Consider the following 20,633-nt stretch of genomic DNA (forward strand, 5'->3'; position numbering starts at 1 on the left):
CTCCTCCTAAGGGGTATGTTTCCCTCACTAGTGCTATGGATGTGGGCATGTTGGTGCAACTATGAGTTGGGTGGAATTCCTACTTAGCTCAAAATGTTGTCCCACACTTGAGAACCTAGTTGGTGCATGGTGGAGGATGTAGTGTGATGTTAAAGGAGACTGGTCTATTGAGTGATCTGGATGCCCTACCCTTGATGTGCCTTGAATCTATACTATGGGGGAGAAAGGCTAGGGGTCATGCTTTGCTTTGAGGCTCAAGGACCCCTAGGTGCAGTGTCCTTGTGAGAAATCTCTCTCCTTATTTTTTCCATTTCTCTTTTTATTTTCCTATTTCTTCAAAAAAAAGAATAATCTAACGAAATAAAAAATGCTTCACTCCTCATGTCATAGTCAAAGCATTCTAATCAGGTAGAGTTTACTCAGAAGGTACTCCTTTGTGTCTAGATTCAAGAAGAGACGGGATTTTAGATGAAATGAGTGGGTGCATAGGGAAAACCAAATGTCCACCATATCTTGTAGGATACTCATGAAATATGTGAGCATGAGCAAGGCACAAATATGCAACTGCACCAGGGCAATTGTTTCTATCCATGCATTCACATCAAAGAAGAGGGGTAGAAATTTTTCTTTGTACAAGGTGGGTGGCTATTTTAGTAGTATAATGAGAAGCTTCAAGTAATTGCAAGTGGTGATGAAAGCCTCATCAATAGAGTTACTAAATGTCCTTACAAATTCCTTGAATGAGGGTACTGAGTCCCTTGGCTAGAAGTCATATGTATTCTCAAACATTGGAGCCTAGACAATGGGGATATTAGGAAAATTATATTGGCCATGATTTTCTTTGTGATATTGGAGATGCTTGCAAGGATAGGGGTAATATGTGGTGTCAACTTGCTTCACTCTACCTACATAAGAATAGGCTTCCCAAGAAATTTTATCATTTTCAAGAATGGGATAGCACCATTCCAACTACCTTTGGAATGCCTCTTGGGGTCATTGTTTAACATAATGGTTTCTCCTTCTTATGCCTGTGAGCTTCAAAATTCTATGAAGGGCTCCTACATCTTGTTGATCTAGTCATAGATGTGATTCCCTCTCCTATTCTAACATTTAGGAACATTGTCCTCAAGGAGAGGGGATATCTTTCCATAGCATCTTCATATACCTAGAAAGCAAATGTGACTATCTCACTTTGTTTTTGCCTATCTTCATACCTCTTCATACCTATGTATAGTTTTGTTTGGGCTCTTGATTTACTTTTCAATCACTTCCACATATTGGAGGATATCCTACACCTTTGTGGTTGTGCTTTCCATACTCTTGTCATCTTGTCATAGTCTTGGCTTCTATGTCTTTGCTGCTATGGATTGGAGGCTTTATCACTCATCCCTTCTAGTGGAGCATCAGAGTCTAGGAGCTCAAGCCAATCCTTTGCAAAAGTGTAATCACTAATGGTGGTGGGTCCCATGCTACCTCTATAGGTGAGAGGTGGTCTTCACAAGAGGTGCGTATTTGAAAACCCATGTCCCTCCATTTTTCATCACTATAACCTACATGTCAAAGTTGGGCCACTGATTTCTCCCTTATGAGCTCATAAGTTATCAGCCTAAATTCACAGCTCCCAATTGGGCCTTGAGATCTTCCACCTAATGTGTGTGGATCCTGAAGGTTGTTGTCATTGCTTCATGGCACATTCTTTGTTGAGTAGTGATAATATGTTTACACACAACCACCTGCTCCTTATACTAGCTCTCATAGCATAGGAGGGTTCTACCTAGATGGGTTACCATGCTTTGAAACATGATCAATCACATTTTTCCACTTTTTCGACAATCTTTGCTACTTTCCAAGTAAGAGTGATCTCAACTCTAGTTTTTAGGCTTGTGAAAGTGCTTTGCAGATGGGCATGGGCTTTGCGTGAGCTCGTGGGTTAACCATATCACCTTGTTTCTCTCCTACTTGAGCTACACTTTAATTTCACTTGCCTTTATTCCCATCTCTTCTAATTGCCTCCTTATCTCCACCATCCCTTGGATTTGCATGTTTATCTCATCAAGTTCCTTGTCATTGTTTTCTAGCTGAGCTTGAAGGTCCTCTTGCTACAAGGTGATGTACTTTAAGTGGTCTTGGTAAGTTTCCATCACCTTATCGAGCATGGCCTGTAGCTCTACATTGTCTCTCAAGACCATATCTTTTTCTCTCTTGAGTTCTTTGCACAACTCTTCTAAGGTAGAAAAGCTCCCTTATCTATGTGATCATTGCTTGACCTCCTTGCTCCTGAGTACTAGTCCTGGAGTCATTAGGTTTTCCAACTTTCTTACAGGTTGCTTATTCTACTAATCTCCCATTTTTTAGACCAGAATGCTCGGCTTGGATCTTGTAAAGCATCAATTGCAGTTCAAGTGATTCCCGTTTACCTTGTTCTTTCCTTAGCTAGGTGTTTCTCCTGCTAAGTCCAAAGTGTGTCAATTTTGCTAATGAGCTCTTTCTCCCTCTTATACAATTCTTCTTCCTTCTTGCATAGTCCTTCTTCCCTTCTACACAAGTCTTCTTTGTGAGAAAAATGTGTGACTATGAGGAAATCCTCATGTTCTTTAAGCTTCACTACTCACTTCTATTGTAGATCTTTCACGGCCTCCACTAAGGTTGGGGATAGGTTGACGGTTCTTCCTTGTTTTGCCCAACATGCCTTGGTTCTCTTTTCTCTTCTAACTTTGTCTATTGTGTCTTCCATTGTAGTATCTATCACATCCTTGCCTTCTCTTCCTCTTTTCCTCTATTATGCTTCTTCTTGTTTTAATGTGCCTCCTACACCCTACTCACCTCCTTGCATCTATTTCTTACTTTGGGTGGTGGTGGCGGTTGTTGTTGCGGTGGTGATGGGTGGGCTCGCTTCAAAAGGGTCACTATTTGTGCTCGGCACCATGCGAGCTATAAAGATTCTTGCTACAGAAACACCTAATGCTATCCATATCACTCTAGTAAGAGCCAAACCATAAGTGATTAGGGCGGACCTTGCTTTTGAGCTAGTCACCATCCCTAGGGGATTTGTGTATCATTGCTTTTTCTCTTGCAAGTGATTTCACTATCAATTCAGACATTGTTTAGATTTTGCTTAAGGATAGTTCAAAATAGTATGCCCTCCATGAGTCCCTTTGGAATCCTACTTCCTAATGCATCGAGCTTACATTATGTGAACATGGAGTGCAAAAACAAGACCACAACTCTTAGTTATTGGTTTAATATAACATTAAATAATATCCTATCATTATTCAACTCGCCTGTTCCTTCATTCCATCTAGCTACCTCCATCATAGCCTTTTTTGTGGGCTCATACCTTTCATCGCTCTTTGTTAATCTTAAGATTGTCTCCACTAGTTCAAGAGTGAGGACCAAGTCAACACATTGCCTTAACATAAGTGCCCAACTTACAATCCGAGATGAGCTTCATGGCTAGGGTGTTTCTCTTAATTATCTTGTCTAGGTTTCCCAAGAGGCGGAACTTTGGATCCCCAAGTGAGGGTTGTATTCCAATTGTAAGTAATGATCCATGTCTTGTGGGCATATGCCAACATGTGTTACATATGTTAGAACATTCCTTAGGAAGTCTCCTGAGTTCATTCTATTGGTGATGTGAAGCTCCTTCTCATTGGAAATTTTGTTAAGATAGGTGTGGAGTGGGATGTTCTTCTCAAACGGTTCGTTTTGCGGGTCATTGCAAGGACATGGAATGAAGTAGAGGTAGCATAGCTTGGATAATATTTTAATATTTTGATGGTGTAGCATAACTCAATATTGGTCATGATTGGATATCTAGTGCACTCCCATTGTGCACATAGCATGAAACACTTTTGTAGAGATTCAAACTTGGATGCAACTAGTCGATCTAAGTGTGCAAGGTTGTTAGTATTGGTAATGACATGGTTGCACTAGAAAGAGGTGACGAGATGGCCCTTAGGAGCTTATTCATGAAAAAATTTCATGGCAATCAACTCATAAATGATTGAGGGTCATTTCTTCAAATTCTTCCAATGAGTAGGGTAGGGAAGCAATGACTTGAGCCGAGATCTCATCCAAGAGGTCAAGATTTACTAACTTGTCATAGTTGTGGGCTAATAGGGTGAAGGTGTCATCCAAGTTCCAAATGCACAAGACTATGTCTTCACTTGTGTTAGAAGGCAAGCTAGGAGAAGTTGCTAGAATGGATGGTTGTTTGTAGGAAGGTTTTAGCTCAAGTGGAGGAGAGGACGCACCTAGTTTGATTATGGATATGATACAAACAACTCCTACATATGAGATTTCTATTGGGGGTTTGTGGCCACTATACATGAGGTTTTGGTCTATAGCCTTACAATTTGTTTATGGGATCCACCTTTGTGGTTTGGTTTTTGGCCAATCAAGCTTTACTCATTGGATGGCATTGTTCTTCATGTGTTTGAAGCAATTGCTTGAGCAAGTCATGGTTCTTTTTTGTGGAGATCGTGTCAAGTAACACTTTTATTATCAATGGTGGTGCATCCTTGTTGAAAGTCATTGATAATCCATGTGTTTGGTAATTCTAGATATATGTGTTGAGTTTCAAAATGAACTAGACATTTGGTCTATCTTTTACATGGATGTCCCAATAATGTTTATTTCCCTACCCCTTCCCTGTTAAGAAACAAATAGATGATGGTTGGCAAGCTCTTAGTCTCTATGATCAAGATTACTTGGCATTTCCCTAGCAGTGCATAAGGCATGCCTTTGTATGGGTTTACTTTGGTAGTAGTTGGAATTAGTATGTGTTGACCCAAACTAGTCCAATCAACACTATAGTCATGACATTATATCCTACGCCTTTATCGATGACAGCATTAATTGAGTGTTCTTTTTAAGCCATTAACATGACCCTCAAATAAGCTAGTAGAATAGGTTTCTTATCTTCAGGATTGAGTTCAATAATCATGACAACACGAATGATAATCACCGATACTACGAATAATATTTTTTAATTCAATTGCCATTAAACATCATATTGGGGAATATGGAAATTTTCCATAAGTTTGGGACACATGGTCAAATCTTTGGATTTGTCATAACTTGAATACTATAGCTCCAAATCAAGCACTCTATAGCTCAATTGATTCCATTTTTCAAGTGCTTTATAATTATAGGTCACATCATATGGTTTTAAGAAACTTATGGGCATGTTATCCGGGTGCCACCTTTTTAGTATTCAAAAAATGGGAATTGGGAGATTCCCAAACTCACTAATATCATGTTATTAAGAAGCCCAAATCTTCACCATTAAGCATCTCTAGTTTCAAAATTACTGGTTTTGTTGCTGATTGCATGCAGAAGGAATGGACCTAGGCCTTCGAATTTCAACTTAGAGTTAAACTTGTAGCCTTCATCGAATGAGGGTGTTTCTCCAAGTGGACATAACTCTAAGAAGGCAGTTCCAACCTTGCATAGCATCATCGAATTACCATGGCAGAGACTTGCTCTCTCATAGTTGAATACTCTTAGATATTCCAATCAAGTACAATCACAATCCATTTTGATTATTCCATTGACAAGCAACATTGGGGGTTTTGTAGGTTTAGAGTTGATGATAATCTACTCGATTATATGCACAGCAGTGTTGTATTCAATCATTTCCAAGTCTATGTGTGAGGTTTCATCCCCTGATTCACAATTTGTGTAGGTGCTCTATGTATCTTTTGCATCAAAGAATTCATCATCAGTGGCTACTTTGTCATCAACACTTTCATTCTTCTCAGGGAGAGCCCAACTATAAGTAGATTTAGGTTGTGTACCTTCTTCCAATTCCACTTGGGCTTTCTTAAGGTTCTCAAGTAGTTTGAGATTTGTAGTGGGTTTACCTTGCAATCTTTCCTTGAGATATTCTAGGATTTTTATTAGCTCCAATTTGTTTGCAGGAACATAATAGGTCATGTGATCTGCTAGCTCAGTACTTCTAGACATCATGTAGATTGGGATTGATGGTAGTCAATCCTCTACAACATTGGTAGTTCCTTTCTACTCAACTGGTTTCCTCAATTTGATTATAACATGCTTATACTCATCTTCATTGCTTGAGAAGGGAAAATCAATTATAGCTACTATATATGTCCAATCTCACTCATCGTCAAGGCAAGGGATGTACTTTATGAGAGGTCCATAATCGGGCATAGTCTTTGCATCCCGCATAAGTAGTATTGAGATAGCATCCAAGTTGAGAAGTGAAGTCTTCTAAGTGTTCATCTCTATTCCAACCACTTATACGAAGTCTTCAAAGAACATCAACCCATTACCCTAATCCTCCATCACTTCAATATTGTGCATCCATGGATATCCAAATAAGACATCATAGTCTACCCCTTTCATGACTATGGAGTTCATAGAGACTTGGATCCCTATGATCTTGAGTTGCCAATCCTTTCAACAGTTTGAATGGTCTAATTGTCCCATTAGTTAATGTGACATTAAATCATACAATTTTTGCTGATGGGTTACCCTAGGCCTATAAGAGTGCATGACTTAGAACCCTACTCTATTGTCAATGATTCTCTTTCATGTTGCATTGCCTAGTGCACCGATGGATAGGACTATGCACATTTTCGTTCTCTCCCAAAAGGCATTCACTTGTAGGGTCCTTGACATTGGGCTTAGAGTTAGGCTTGGTGTGTGTGTGTGTGTATCCTAGCTCGGTAAGGTGGCTATCTTTGGTTGATTAGGTCCTTCAATCTATCTTTTTAGAGCTTCACACAATGTTGGGCTTTTCTTGAGAAACTACCCTAGTGGTAGGGACACTAGGGTTGAGGTGAGTGTGGTAAGATACCCACAAGTCTTCCTAAATCAAACTCCTCACAAAATTGATGTTGGTGATCATGAGTAGGTTTCTTGGTCATGGCAATCTTGTTTTGCCCTTGTGGTGGCATCTATAGTGTCATATTATCCTTTTCTCCCACATATGTAGGAGAACTAGGTAGACTCACTCGAGAGTTCATTGATTTGGTCCTCAAAAATTGGATCTACATCCTTTATGTGTGCATGTGCTTCTCTTACCCAATCCCTAACCTTGTTCACAATCTCTAGTCATTGCTTAGGATTAGGATACTCTCCAACTCATGCACCTCTTTTCTCTTATTTTTGGAGTAGATGTTTCAGCTTCTACATTGGTAACATGCTTCCCTTTGGTGAGTGTGGTGGCACTATCTGCTTTGAGTGTAAGTTTAGCTTCAACTTTTTTCTTCCTCCTTTTTTGACTTTTTTTTCTATGGATATTGCATCCAAGTAGGCTAGGTCTAGGTAATAAAATGTTGGCCTGCTTGGCTTGATTTTGTGTCATGATGTTTAAGGGAATTGGGGTGGCATCATCATCTAGTGTTTCAATGCTAAAGAGTCCTAATGGCACACATGGCACAATCATTGACCTCGTGGAAGGTTTCCACCTAGGGCAATCAACACATAAGTGTGTGACATTACATTTGGGACATGCCAAATTAGATTTATCCTTGTTAGCTTAGTCTTTCTCAAGACATAATTATGAGATATATCTTGGATGATTGCATGTTCACTAGGTGAGTGGCTCTTGGTCATGGCTTCCTCCTAGACCTCTATCTTGTCCCTTGCCAAAATCCATAATCAGTATTGTTCTATAATCCATCAATACTTGATTACCCTCCTCCATAGGTGACATAAGGATTCACAAATGTTTCCTCATCCAATGGTTCTTCCACAAAGTGCACCAATGTATCACTTGGTGGATGGGTTATGATGGGCCTAGGTGGTGTAGGTATTTCAATTGGATTAATATCAACCCTAGTAGCTATCGGTCTCTACTCATTAGGTGCTAGCAAGGCTAGTGGAGGTCCTCTCCCAAAGCTAAATGGCATGTTCCTGGGTAGAATGGCAATGGGTGGGGCTCTTGATAAGGCAACCTCCTTGGCAAGTGGAAATGTATTACTTTGTGCCCATATTTTCCACAATTCATATACGTACGCAGCCTAGGATCAAGGCATTTAGTGGGAAGATGGTTTTCCCTACAATAGATGCATTGTACATGAGGCCATGTAGGTCTTTGAATCGCCTCTTGAAGATTGACCAGTTCGAGTTTCATGTCTACTATTTCATGCGATTGGCCAATACCCTTTCCTTTACCCTCAGTGTGAAGGATAGATTATTCACTATGTAAACTTTGGTTCTCTCACCATAGTTAGAAGTGGCACTAGCTAGTCGAATGGATTTTGAGCTTCTTTCCTTCAACAAGTTATCGAGTGTATTGCTTCTTCAAAGACCCTTGCTAGCATGTCCCTTTGCAAACTTATTACTCACTAGTGCTTTATAGAGCTCCTCATTTTGTATTCCCTTGACAAAAATAGTGGAAGATGCCTTCTTGTTCTGATGCTCAATATGTGAGGATTCTCTTATAGAGGCTCTTGATATGTGTGTTTATGACTATCGAGATTTTTATTTGTCTTGTGGTTTTGGGTGGGATTTTCTAACCCTACCAAGATTGAAGTGGCTAATGCAATGCTACTTCATTAATTGGGAAAAGTATCCAACAATCTCTTAGTTAAAAGTTTGTCTAGCATGAGATGTGCCTCAAGTGCTCCTTCTCTATCACCATTTGCTCCTCGTCCAGTTCTTCTTGTGCATGCTAGTATGTGCTAGACCTAGTTTAGTTTTACCTCTCTCCTTTACCTATCAAGTCTTTATGCTTGCAAGAACCTAGTGACTTGCTATAGAAGATCCTTTTGTAGCCTTCTCTCTTCTTCTAGTTCAATCAGTATTTCATTTGTAGACCTCCCCTTGTGTACTACCCTTGTTTTTTAATCATATTCCTCTAAAAGCAACTCGATCTCTTTTGGGAATTTGCTGACATCAAAACTAAAGTTATTCATGTTGGATCCCAAGGCAAACATGGCCTTTGAGTCTTCTTGTAGGACTAGAGTTTCAATGAGGCTAATTAGGTTGAATAAGGAGGCAGGGTTCCTAAGAAAGACACAGTCTACTCTTAGAGTTGATCAAATGATCCACACATTGGTTGCTTGGGATAAGACTGCTGACCTTTCTCCTTTGTGACCTTTGTCAACTAGTAAGGCACACTGATGGCTAGGTTGACTTCTTAAGGTATTTTCCAATGGTGGGTCTAGTGTTTCGAGCATGGTTTCTCCCTAATCTATTTGTTGCAGTTTACTACTTGGGGCAAATTTAGTGTTTTAAAATTTGGTGCAAATCAAAGAGCTTTTCATTGTGGCCAATACTTCCAAGATGAGTTGTTATACCTAAGGAAGAGGCTTACCAAGTTTGGTTGTCATCCGAGTCAATATGCGAGAGTTAAAGGGTTTGGAAAGCCAAATTTTGACCAGGACTACATGGAAGAAAAGAGAGTTGCAGGCTATGTAGAATCTTTTTGGGGTAGAATCTATCTAAATTTGGTTTGAATGTCTTCAAAAGAGTTGTCAATTAGAAGTGGGGTCGCAGTTTTGCAAAAGAGAGGTTGGAAATTAGAGTTATGGTTTGGAAGATACATGCACTTTTCTATAGGGTGAACTTGTAGGATAGTTTTTTGGTTAGGAAGAGACACAATTTGATGAAAATGCTTTGATAAAGTTGCATAAGGTAGGGAAGTGGATCAAGGTACACAAAAAATAAAATAAATAAATAAATAATATATAGATAGAGGAGGTCCATCCACTAGTGAGCCTAGTATGATTGGAGGGACTACATGGGTACCTTGTAGGATGCATCGGAAAATTAAATATGTTTATGTGAGTAGAAGGCACATGCTCTAATGAGGCAACTCTTGGTGCACTTGCTTTACCCTCAACATTGCATTTGTGAGCGATGGGGGTTTCATCTAATGCCTGAGGTTCATACACAACATCCAAATCAGCCACTTAAGTCTTGTGAATGATGGGAGGGTGGTCAACTCATGCAATCGGTCAAGAAGGGAGATTCAATGAGCAATTGAGTGTGATTGTCTAAACTTGGATCAAGTGTACATAGAGATGGAAGGGGCCACTACTTATGTGCGAAAGCCCACTTCGGGTCATGCCACACACAAGTCACTACTAGACTTATTGAGTATCTGATAGGTAAAATCAGCCCCTTTTATAGGAAATACGAGGCTTTAAAAAGGTGCCACATGCAGCTCACATTATTTCCTACACATCCAAAAAGGACAAGTAAAAAGGACAAGTAGAAGGGGTCCTGTCAACCTATCACCTTTCTGTCTCTCTCTCTCATATACGATCACTCTCTCTCTCTTATACGAAAGGAAAGAAGTTCGTAGGTACTAAGGACGGATGAGGTACCACTGGCTGGCTGCTGGCGTTCATGTCATTTCGTTGTACCACTAGTGAGAAGGAAACATGTGGGTGTAGAACTAAAGAATGTTAAGGCGCAGGGAGGAAATACTAGTAGTAAAAGGTATGAGCAGAAAAGGCGACTGAGAGACTGAGAGCCTGCTCTCTCTCTCTCTCTCTCTCTCTCTCTCTCTCTCTCTCTCGCGCGCGCGCGCTATAGATGTCCATACATCCATCGATCGTAAACAGAAAACACAGACTCTGTCCTTCAAACACACAGTCGCCATGGCATTAGCGATCATAGCACCGCGCCCTACGGAAACTCCTCACTCGGCTTCTTCATCCAATTCTCCCACGGCCCGTCCCAAACGAGAACTCAACCATGAGGCGCCTCCGCCACCTTCCTCAGAAACTGTTCTACACGCGGGTTCTTCGCCTCCTAATTCCATAATGCCCAAACAAGACCAAGAAGCTGCAGCTGGCGAGCAAGCCACACGTCGAGGTACTCACCCACCTTTACTTCAATTTCTTGGTCTCCCTGCTCCATACTTGTCCTCTATACTAATGGACAGGTGTATATCCCCGTTATTTATGGGGCGGTCTTTGTGGGTGTGTATCCACGTGAATGAGAGAGAGAGAGAGAGAGAGAGAGAGAGAGTGTGTGTGTGTGTGTGTGTGTGTGTGTGCATGTGTACGCGCGCACGTGTGTGTGTGTGTGTGTGTGTGTGTTTTTTTTTGGGGTGGGATGGGGAAGGTGTTTGGATGCAAAAAACTAGTTGAATTAATAAATAACAAGAATTACATGCTACTAATGCCACTTGATGTGGGAGCTCAGGGTGTTTGGAAATATTGTTCATAGAAAGACTATGGTTCAATGTCAAGTGAAATACAAGATTTTCAAAAAATACTTTCGAATTTTGAATAAGATGGTTTAGACCCTTGAGCTTTAGAGAAACTTTAGTTAGAGATGTCAAATACATATAATTTGATTCAATATTTTTTATATCTACTACTAAAAAAGCTTTTTGTGAACATTGGATGGAAGGCAAGCTTTATTTTTCAATCTATGGCAATGGCAAAGTACCTTTCAAGACATTGGGGTATGTTGCATTGCATGTAACTATAATATATATGTCTATTTAGGTAAATTTATATTAGAACATGTTTCCTTGTAATTGTCAATGTTATATAGTATATATATACATATAATAGGCACACGAGCACACATGTATAGATCTTAATAAATACAAAGGGATGTGTGTGTGATTTGTGAGTATACATATACATGTAAGCAACATGATAGATGTACAATAATTAAACATAAGTTCATATACATTTAAAGTGCATGATATCAATACATACATAAATGTAGGTCCATGAGAGTGGGATACATTTGTTTTGTGCACACACCTCCACCCATACAAAGAAGCTCATAGGTGCAAAGATACATACATGGAACATGTACAAACACACACAAAATATATACACCCAAGCACACATATGTGCATGTTAACATACACATTCTCTCTCTCTCTCTCTCTCTCTCTCTCTCTCTCATCCCATGGATCAACATGGTAAGCAAATAAATTAAATGTAAGAAGCTGGGAATAAGGATTTAGTGTAAAAATAATATTGATGTTATGCCATGTCACATTGACATTGGTATAAAAAGAGAGGACATGTAAATTTTTAGATCTTTTGACACATTAATACAATTACTATCATTCTCTCCCATCTTGCTCACAGCTTCTATGGCTTCTCTCTCTTTCCCGTCTATCTCTCTCCAATTCTAGTCTTTCTCTCTCCTCATCACTCTCTTTCTCTCTCTTCTACAGTCTTCTCTCTCCTCTTTCTCTCTCTCTAGTTCTCTCTCTGACAAGTGGTATCAGAGCATTGGTCTTTGATCCATTTTTTCTTCTATTTCCAGTCCTATTTTCCTTCATCAAAATCGATTTGAGACAAGTATTGTACAAGACAGTGACTAGTGGAGTGTTGCAAACCATCTACAGTTAGTAAGAGACTATATCTGGAGATCTCCAAGGTCAGATATGGTGGAGGATGGCTAAAATAGCATGTTGTCATTAAATTTCATGCAAAATTGGAGGTAACTAGGGTAAAGGAGAGTTAACCAAGCTTAGTTTGGGGTTAAACTGTAGTTACTTTTCAAAAGAGGTCTTCCTTTCCTCTTTCCCCAAGCTTTGGCCAACCTTCCATGGAGTTCTTTAGTAGAGATCTTCTCTTTTTTCAGTGATCCTTCCTCTTCTTCAATAATGGCTTGCATAATGGCCTTCTAGGCATCAAATGTTACAAGTTGTATACCATTTTTTTCACTGGAGGATCATCCACGTGTACAGGACAGCAGCCTGAAATTTACGCTGATTTTTTTCAGCCTGTTCTTTACTAATCTCTAGCCAATTTCCAGCATTGATGCTTCTCAATGATCTTTGGCATTGATTACTTTAACTCTCTGATGTGTAGACTCCAAAATGGGGCTATATTCTTCATCCTTTCTCTCTCTTGAAACCCTACATGAACAGTCCATGGGCAGCCATGAAAGCTTCAGCCCAAGCTTTCATTCTTCAACAATTTCTTGAGGATTCTTCATCAATTCAGCCTGTGGCATCATCTCAATGAGGATTCTTCAACAAATTGCAAAGATTTCAGCCCGTGGAGGACATTAGAGCTCATATTGAAGGTTTATTTTGGGGCTTTTCTTCAAGAGGCTTGAATCTTTGGTATTCAAGTGTTCAAGCAAGCCCGGGGCATTGATTCTTCATAGATTTGAGCATATTGGAGCTCATATGGATTGATTTATTGGATATTTCAAACTTCATGGTGGATTTATGGTGGATTTTGAATAATTCTTCCATCAATGGGATTGGAGCTAACATCTATCATCCTCTTCAAGCTTAATCAAGGTATTTCTCTTGCTTAATCTTTGAAATCTCTCAATAATCTACTTGCTAATGCTTTTTCACTTGTTGATGAGAGATTATTGATCAATTAATTCTCTGAATTGATCAATAGATTAGAGATTAGTGTTATTTCCATTAATCTCAACCTATTCCATTGAATTTCAGTATTGATTCAATCATAACCTCATCATAGGTATCATTTGCCAAGTTTGATGCATAACCTTGACTTGTTTGGTTGAATTCTTTTGCCCAAGCTGAAATATTATAAAAGGGTAAGTACTACAGCAATCAGTGAGTCACTGAATTGCATTGGTAAGACCCTTTCCTTATCCAAATTCTCCAGATTTCATTCAATTGCATCTCATGAAAGGGACTGAATGAATATTTCAGCAATGCATTTCATACTGGTTGATTAGAATAGAACATCATTGCCATGTTGATATACCCATCAAGAAAAAAGGTGGATTCCAGGGGAGATAGTGGGACAAAAGAGAGGTGACCCTCCCTCACTATCAAAGATCCCGAAGGGGTGCAACCAACCGACCTGAGGGGAACTTTGTTCACCTCCTAATGATTTAGAGGCCGTGTAGGGAGCCTGTCATGCTGCTTTATCCCTCACATAGGTACAATGAGTGGAGAATTGAAGATTGAAGAATTTCCAAAGACTCAAGTATCTTCAGGATCAAAACTGGGTAAAACACAGATTTTAGAGGGCACTATAAGGCATTTAAAGGTTGTTACAGGTACACCCTTCATTACTGAAGTACAAGTGCAGGTACTACAGTGTACCCACAGGTCCTACTCAGCCTTCTATAGGGTTTGGTAACCATTTGGGTTTACTATTTTACCTTACAAGGTCAAAACATGGCATTTATAGGTCAAAACAGGGTGCAAGCCTGGACAGTTCAAACTCAGAGATTGAGTTGCAGAACTTTCTATCCTAAATTTGTTATAGCATGCTATAGCTCATCTCGAAGAGGGAATTCTTGGATTTGATTTGAACTAAGAAATTTTGAACTCGGAGTTCCCTAGCAAAAGTTATAGCCATTTTTCTGGTAGGGGGTACTGCAGGACTGCACTATTATGGCAAGGCATAAGGGTAAAAATAAGGTCCAGGATGATTATGCTCAGCAAATTAGAGATTCCATGTTGGATAATGTACCTCAAGAGAGTCTTGAAGAGCCTCAACAACAAGGGAAAATCAGTATACTCAATGATACCTTGTGCGTACATAAACAAAGGCATAGAGAACGTCATGAGGCCCTATTATCAAGAGTGGAGCAAATGGTCTTGTCTACTGATCAAATGAAGTCTTCCATTGAGAAGTTAGTAGATTCAACGACTCAAACAAAGGCTTCTATTGACAAGTTGGTGGAATCTAATGCTCAAATTATGGCTCAATTCTCCCAATGGATGTAGATGCAAATAGGATCTAAAGAACCCAATGAGAAAGCCTATTCAAATAGTGAGCCTTCAGTCCCACTTCATCCATCTAACCAAAATGATCATGGTCATGGAATTATTGGATGAAGAGGCATTCCAAATAGCCAATATGAAGTAGGTGAGACTTCACAAAGGCATGATGACTATTTGGGCAGTTTGAATGGAGCCAACTCTCAAGCTTTTGGGCTGAATACTCAACTTCCTAGGGGTCTTCTACCAACATGAAGATTGCATACTGGCTCTCAGCCACCTTTTGGGAGATTTCCATCTCAATTTGGGGGTTCAATGCATGGTACTCATGATCAGTCTATTTTGGGACAGCAACCATTCCATGAAAGAGAATTGAAGGACAATATCATTTTAGCCAAGTTTAATGGTCTGTCATATTCACCATCTGACTTAGAGGAGTGGACCTCTAAGATGAAATCTTACTTTGAAATATTCTCCAAAACTGATGACATGAAGATTTATTTTTCTTCTTTGCATATGGAGGGATTTGCCCATACTTCATGGAGGTATATAAAAAGGGAAAACATACTTGTAGAGAATTGAGAAGCTTTCAAGGAACTTATGGCTAAAGTGTTTGTCTCTCCTCTTGAAAAAGAGAAATTGGCATGGAGATGGTATGGTTTGGAACAAAAAGGCCTAAGTGTAAGAGAGTACACTAACCAATTTCTCAACCTAACCATGTATGTGGAAAGCATCAGTGATGAGGCTAAGCTCCACAAGTACATGTATGCTTTAGAGCCATCTTTATAAGCTAATGTCATGGCACAAAACCCTACTTTGCTCTTTAAGGCTATTGAGCTTGCGGAGCACTATGAAAGAAAATATAGAAGAGAATCTTCATTTCAACCTGGTTTTGGACAGCCTAGGACTATTTTTAAACAAGGACAATTTGGTAATACTTATGGCAGCAATCATGTGCCAAATGGGAGCTTAAGAGTGCCAACTTATCCACCATTCAATGCTTCTAGACTACTTCAAAGTAATTTCAGGACAGTAAATAGTCCTAGAGTTGACCTCAAACAAGGGGAGAGTAAGCCTAAATCCATTTTAGCCAACATGAATCCTAAGTCCATTCCTATGGATCTTTATAAAGAAAGAAAGGAGAAAGGCTTATGTTTCAAGTGTGGGAAAAAGTATACACCTGATCATGCCTCAAAGTGTGTATATACGAATGTCAAACCCAAGCTTCAAATCAAAGTATGTTAGTCTTTGAGGATCTTGAAGATGAGATGGATGAAGCTAATGCAATTGCACTCAATGCTGAAAATGAAGATCTTGAGGAAGAAGTTGGGCAAGAGTATTTCTATGATCCAACACACTCTTTTTCTTTTTGATCCAGGTGGAAGTGTTCCTTTTGATCCAGGTGGAACTTGTAATGAGCCACTTGCTGCCACTAGTTGTTCTATTTCCATGGATGCTTGGACAGGATAAGAGCCCTAATACACTCCGTATGAAGGGTAACATTCATGGAAAGGCAGTGTTCATTCTGATAGATAATGGTAGTATCCATAGTTTTGTGAATAAGTCCCTCATGGACAAGCTGAATTGTATTCCCACAGATTTATAGCAGCCCATTATAGTTCAAGTGGCCAATGGTGAAGAAGAAATCAGCACATAGATATGGCCACAGGTTTCTTTACAGTTGGCTGAAAATTTTGAAGCAAAAGTAAACTTGGTTACTTTGGAAATGGGATTTATAGACATCGTACTCACTTGTGATTGGTTGATGACATTAGGCAGGATCACTATGGATTTCTCATAGTTGTATATGGAGTTTATCTTCAATGGACAGCTCATCCATTTACAGGAAATTCGTAGTAGATCAGATTTTCATCTTATTACCATTCAACAACTCAAAAGGGAGTACAAGAGGCACTCACAAATATTTGTTTTGCATTTGAATAAAAAGATGCAAGATCATCCCAATAATTCAGCAAACCATCCAGCCTTGATAGCTCTTCTTGAGGAGTATAGGGATTTGCTTGAGGTGCTTACTTCATTGCCTCCCAAGAGAGCAGTAGATCACCCTATTGATTTGGAGCCCAACTCAAAGACAGTCAATAAGCCACCTTACAGATTATCAAAGTGTGAATGAGAGGAAGTAGCCAAGCAAATCAAGGAGCTTCTTGAGATGGGATGCATTGAACCAAGTTCTATACCTTATGCATCTCAAGTACTGTTAGTCAAAAAGAAAGATGGATCTTTCAGAATGTGCATTGACTACATGGATCTTAATAAGATCACAGTGAAGAACAGGTATCCGATACCCAGGATTGATGATTTGCTTGATGAGCTCAAGGGGGCTCGATTCTTTACGAAGATTGATTTGAGGTCAGGGTATCATCAGATTCGCATGCGAGAGGGTGATGAAGTCAAGATTGCTTTCAGGACTGATCGAGGGCTCTATCATTTCTTAGTGATACCATTTGGGCTTAAAATGCTCTACCTACCTTCTAAAGCCTGATAAATAAGATTTTATAGCCTTTCGTCTCTTAGTTTATCTTGGTGCTTTTTGATGACGTTTTGATCTACAGTAAGACTTTACAGGATCACCTGGCACATATGAGGAGGGGTTTTGATGTATTGAGACATCACAGGCTTTTTGCTAAGGAGAAGAAGTGTTCTTTCATGCAGACTGAAGTGGAATACTTAGGACATATTTCAATGAAAAAGAAATACATGCTGATCCCAAGAAAGTGCAATGTATAAAAGATTGGCCAACACCCACTACTACTACTTCTCTTAGAGGATTCCTTGGTTTATCTTCATTCTATCGCTAATTCATCAAGCATTATGCGGCCATTACAGCTCCTTTGACTGACAGGTTGAAGAAGGAGGCTTTCTTTTGGGATGCTTCTGCAGATAGTAGCTTCAACCAGTTAAAGGGACTCCTTACATCTACTCCTATTTTAGTATACCCAGACTTCTCCAAAGAGTTTACCATACAGTGTGATGCTAGTAGCCGTGGCATTGGGGCTGTTTTGTTACATGAGCATGGAGTGATTGCTTTTGAGAGCCGTAAGCTTAGAAATAAAGAAATGACCATGAATGTTTATGACCAGGAGATGTTGGCTATCTTGCATGCAATTAAGAAATGGCACCATTACTTGTATGGCAGTCGATTCAGAGTCTAGAGTGATCATATGGTTCTTAAGTCTTTCCTTACTTAGTCCAATCTTACTCCTAAGTAGCATTAGTGGGTAGCTACACTACAGAATTATGATTTTGACATCACTCATACAAGGGGCAAAGGCAATATAGTGGCTGATTCTCTTTCTTATATGTGGGCTTGCAAAGTTTCAGCTATGACTAGACTGCATAATGATTGGATTGAAGAACTACATGAGGCTTATCTTTTGGATGAAGAATTCAGCCATATTTTTCAAAAATTACAGTAAGGTCATAGGAAGAAAACTCACATTATCAGTTTAAAAATGGCCTTATTTGGTTGAAAGACAAGATTGTCATTCCTTCTACCTCTTCTTTTAGGAAAATTATGGAGGAACTACATTCTTCGCCTTTAGCTGGACATCTAGGAGTTTTCAAGACCTATGACAGGATCAATAAAAGCTTCTATTGGAAAGGACTGTGGAAAGATGTGAAGGACTTTGTCATGAAGTGTATGCCTTGTCAACAGAATAAGGACAACACCCATAAGCCAGGAGGTTTGTTACAGCCATTACCTATTCCTACAAGTAAATGGACTCACATTACTATGGATTTCATTACTGGCTTGCTTACTACCAAGAAGGAATAGAATAGTATATATATGGTGGTAGATAGACTCACTTGGCAGCCCGTTTTATTCCAACCGAGATCCATTTTACTACCTCTCAAGTGGCCAATCAGTTTATGGAGTAGATTTTTAGACTATATGGATTACTGCAGGTGATTATTCATGATAGAGACTCAAAGTTTATGAGTAACTTTTGATAGGCAATATTTACATCTATGGGCACTAAATTGGCTCCATCTATGGCCTATCATCCACAAACTGATGGATAGACAGAAAGAGCTAATAAATGGTTGGAGACTTATCTTCGCCATTTCTGTTATGATGTCCAAACTTCATGGGATTCTTGGTTACACTTGGTTGAGCTTGCTTACAATAACGCTACCCATGCTAGTATTAGAGTTTCGCCCTTTGAGGCTCTATATGGCTACAAGGTGCCCTTACCCACAGTCATCTTTAATGGAAGGATCAACCCTCGTGGGAAGGAAGAGTTGGAAAGAATGCAAACCCTTCTTCAGCAATGTAAGATGAATCTTAGGAAAGCTTAAGACCAAATGAAGATGTATGCTCATGAGAAGAGGTGGCCTTTAGAGTTCCAAGAAGGAGAGTTGGTCTTACTGAAGGTGCCCAAGTCTAGGTACTCTACATTAAAAGATGGATCTAGTAATAAGCTTGCTCACATATTTTATGGCCCCTACCAGATCCTAAAGCGCATTAGAGACTTGGTATACAGATTAGAGCTTCCTTCTTCCACAAAGATTCACAATGTCTTTCATGTTAGTTAGCTCAATACTTTTTATGGTGATCCAATGGATATAATTGATGAGCTACCACCTATTGATGAAGAAGGTCATATTCAGTACATCCTAGAGGTTACTATAGGTCAGTGTGAGAAGAAGCTTTGATCTTGTTCTATCATGGAATATTTGATCAAATGGAGAGGTTTACCACCTGAGGAAGCTTCTTGGAGGCCTGATTCTATATTGGATGAGTTTCGTTTCTTAAGGGATACATTAGTGGTTAAAGCCTATTGATTATGGAGCTAATTTTGGTGCAGACAGGATCAGGACACCACGTTGTTTTAGAAAAAATTTTATTGTGCCTACTTTTCAGAATTAAGTTATCTACATGGGCTTAAAGTACTCTTCAAGAGCTACGTTTTGATATACGGCATGCCTCATTTGGACACTTCTACTAGAAGTTATGGAAGATTTAGTCCAATAGGGTCTGTTTACACAGCAAGCTGTCTACTTCATTTTGAGATTATCTGTTGAAGATTTTATGGCTCCATATACTTTTGAAGTATTCCAGATCATGTATATAGCTGAGACCTACTATTGTTCTTTAATTTTAGTCCATATGTTGATCATTTTTCATTCATTTTTCCATTTATAAAGCTGTAAAAATAGAGTAGTACTCTGTTCTATCCATCCTTTTCTATTCTTTCAAGTTTGTTTTTTAGGACAAAAACTTTTGGGAAGGGATGGATTGTAAGAAGTTAGGAATAAGGATTTAGTGCAAAAATAATATTGATGTTATGGCATGCCACACTGACACTGGTATAAAAGGAGAGGACATATAAATTTTCAGATCTTTTGACACATTAATACAATTACTGTCTTTCTCTCCCATCTTGCTCACAACTTCTATGGCTTTTCTCTCTTTCCTGTCTTTCTCTCTCCAATTCTAGTCTTTCTCTCTCCTCATCACTCTCTTTCTCTCTCTTCTACAGTCTCCTCTCTCCTCTTTCTCTCTCTCTAGTTCTCTCTCTGACATTAAATATGCTCTTTAGCTTAAGAGCCAAAGAATATATATAAGTACATAGGCACTCTATCCATGTGCTTTGCACACATGCATTCATATCTCACATACAAACACTTGCAAACATAATAAATTGTACATGTACACAAAGAGAACCACATATTCACATTGAAAATACTTCAACTCACGTATCCACATGCTTAAAACACATATAAGCCACCTCTAGAGAGGGGGGGTGGGGGGGTGTGAAGGGGGAGCGGCTAAGAGCAAGGGGTGAGGATACTATATATAAACCCTCTATATCATGTGTATTCAAAAGATATTAGAAAATACCATTTCCTCATATGTTATAAGGTAATAACATGGCCCCTTTTCCTTTAAGAAACCTATGTAAATTTTCCAATTGTAATTTAAAAACCCCTTTTATAAATATACTCTTGTGAGTTTTATTAAATAAAATAACATTTTTTTAGGTGC

General features: G+C 39.2%; 1 protein-coding gene across 10 annotated transcripts in view; it reads left to right on the forward strand.

Annotated features, from left to right (window-relative positions):
• Positions 1-10,341: 10,341 nt before the first annotated feature.
• Positions 10,342-20,633, forward strand: part of LOC148019666 (GABA transporter 1-like) — a 155,004-nt gene continuing 144,712 nt past the window's right edge. For 5 of the 10 annotated variants that reach the window (XM_087699777.1, XM_087699782.1, XM_087699784.1 and 2 more), the window contains exon 1: positions 10,345-10,797. In XM_087699777.1, coding sequence (XP_087555903.1) covers positions 10,581-10,797 — 217 coding nt within the window. In that variant the 5' untranslated portion in view covers positions 10,345-10,580. Of the gene's footprint in view, positions 10,798-20,633 lie in introns of all 10 variants that reach the window. The other 5 variants (XM_087699780.1, XM_087699779.1, XM_087699776.1 and 2 more) reach the window with 3 other exon arrangements.

This window comes from Lygodium microphyllum, chromosome 19, assembly GCF_053477565.2.
Source record: "Lygodium microphyllum isolate KBCC chromosome 19, Lygodium_microphyllum_v1.1.10, whole genome shotgun sequence".
Taxonomy (NCBI): Eukaryota; Viridiplantae; Streptophyta; class Polypodiopsida; order Schizaeales; family Lygodiaceae; genus Lygodium; species Lygodium microphyllum.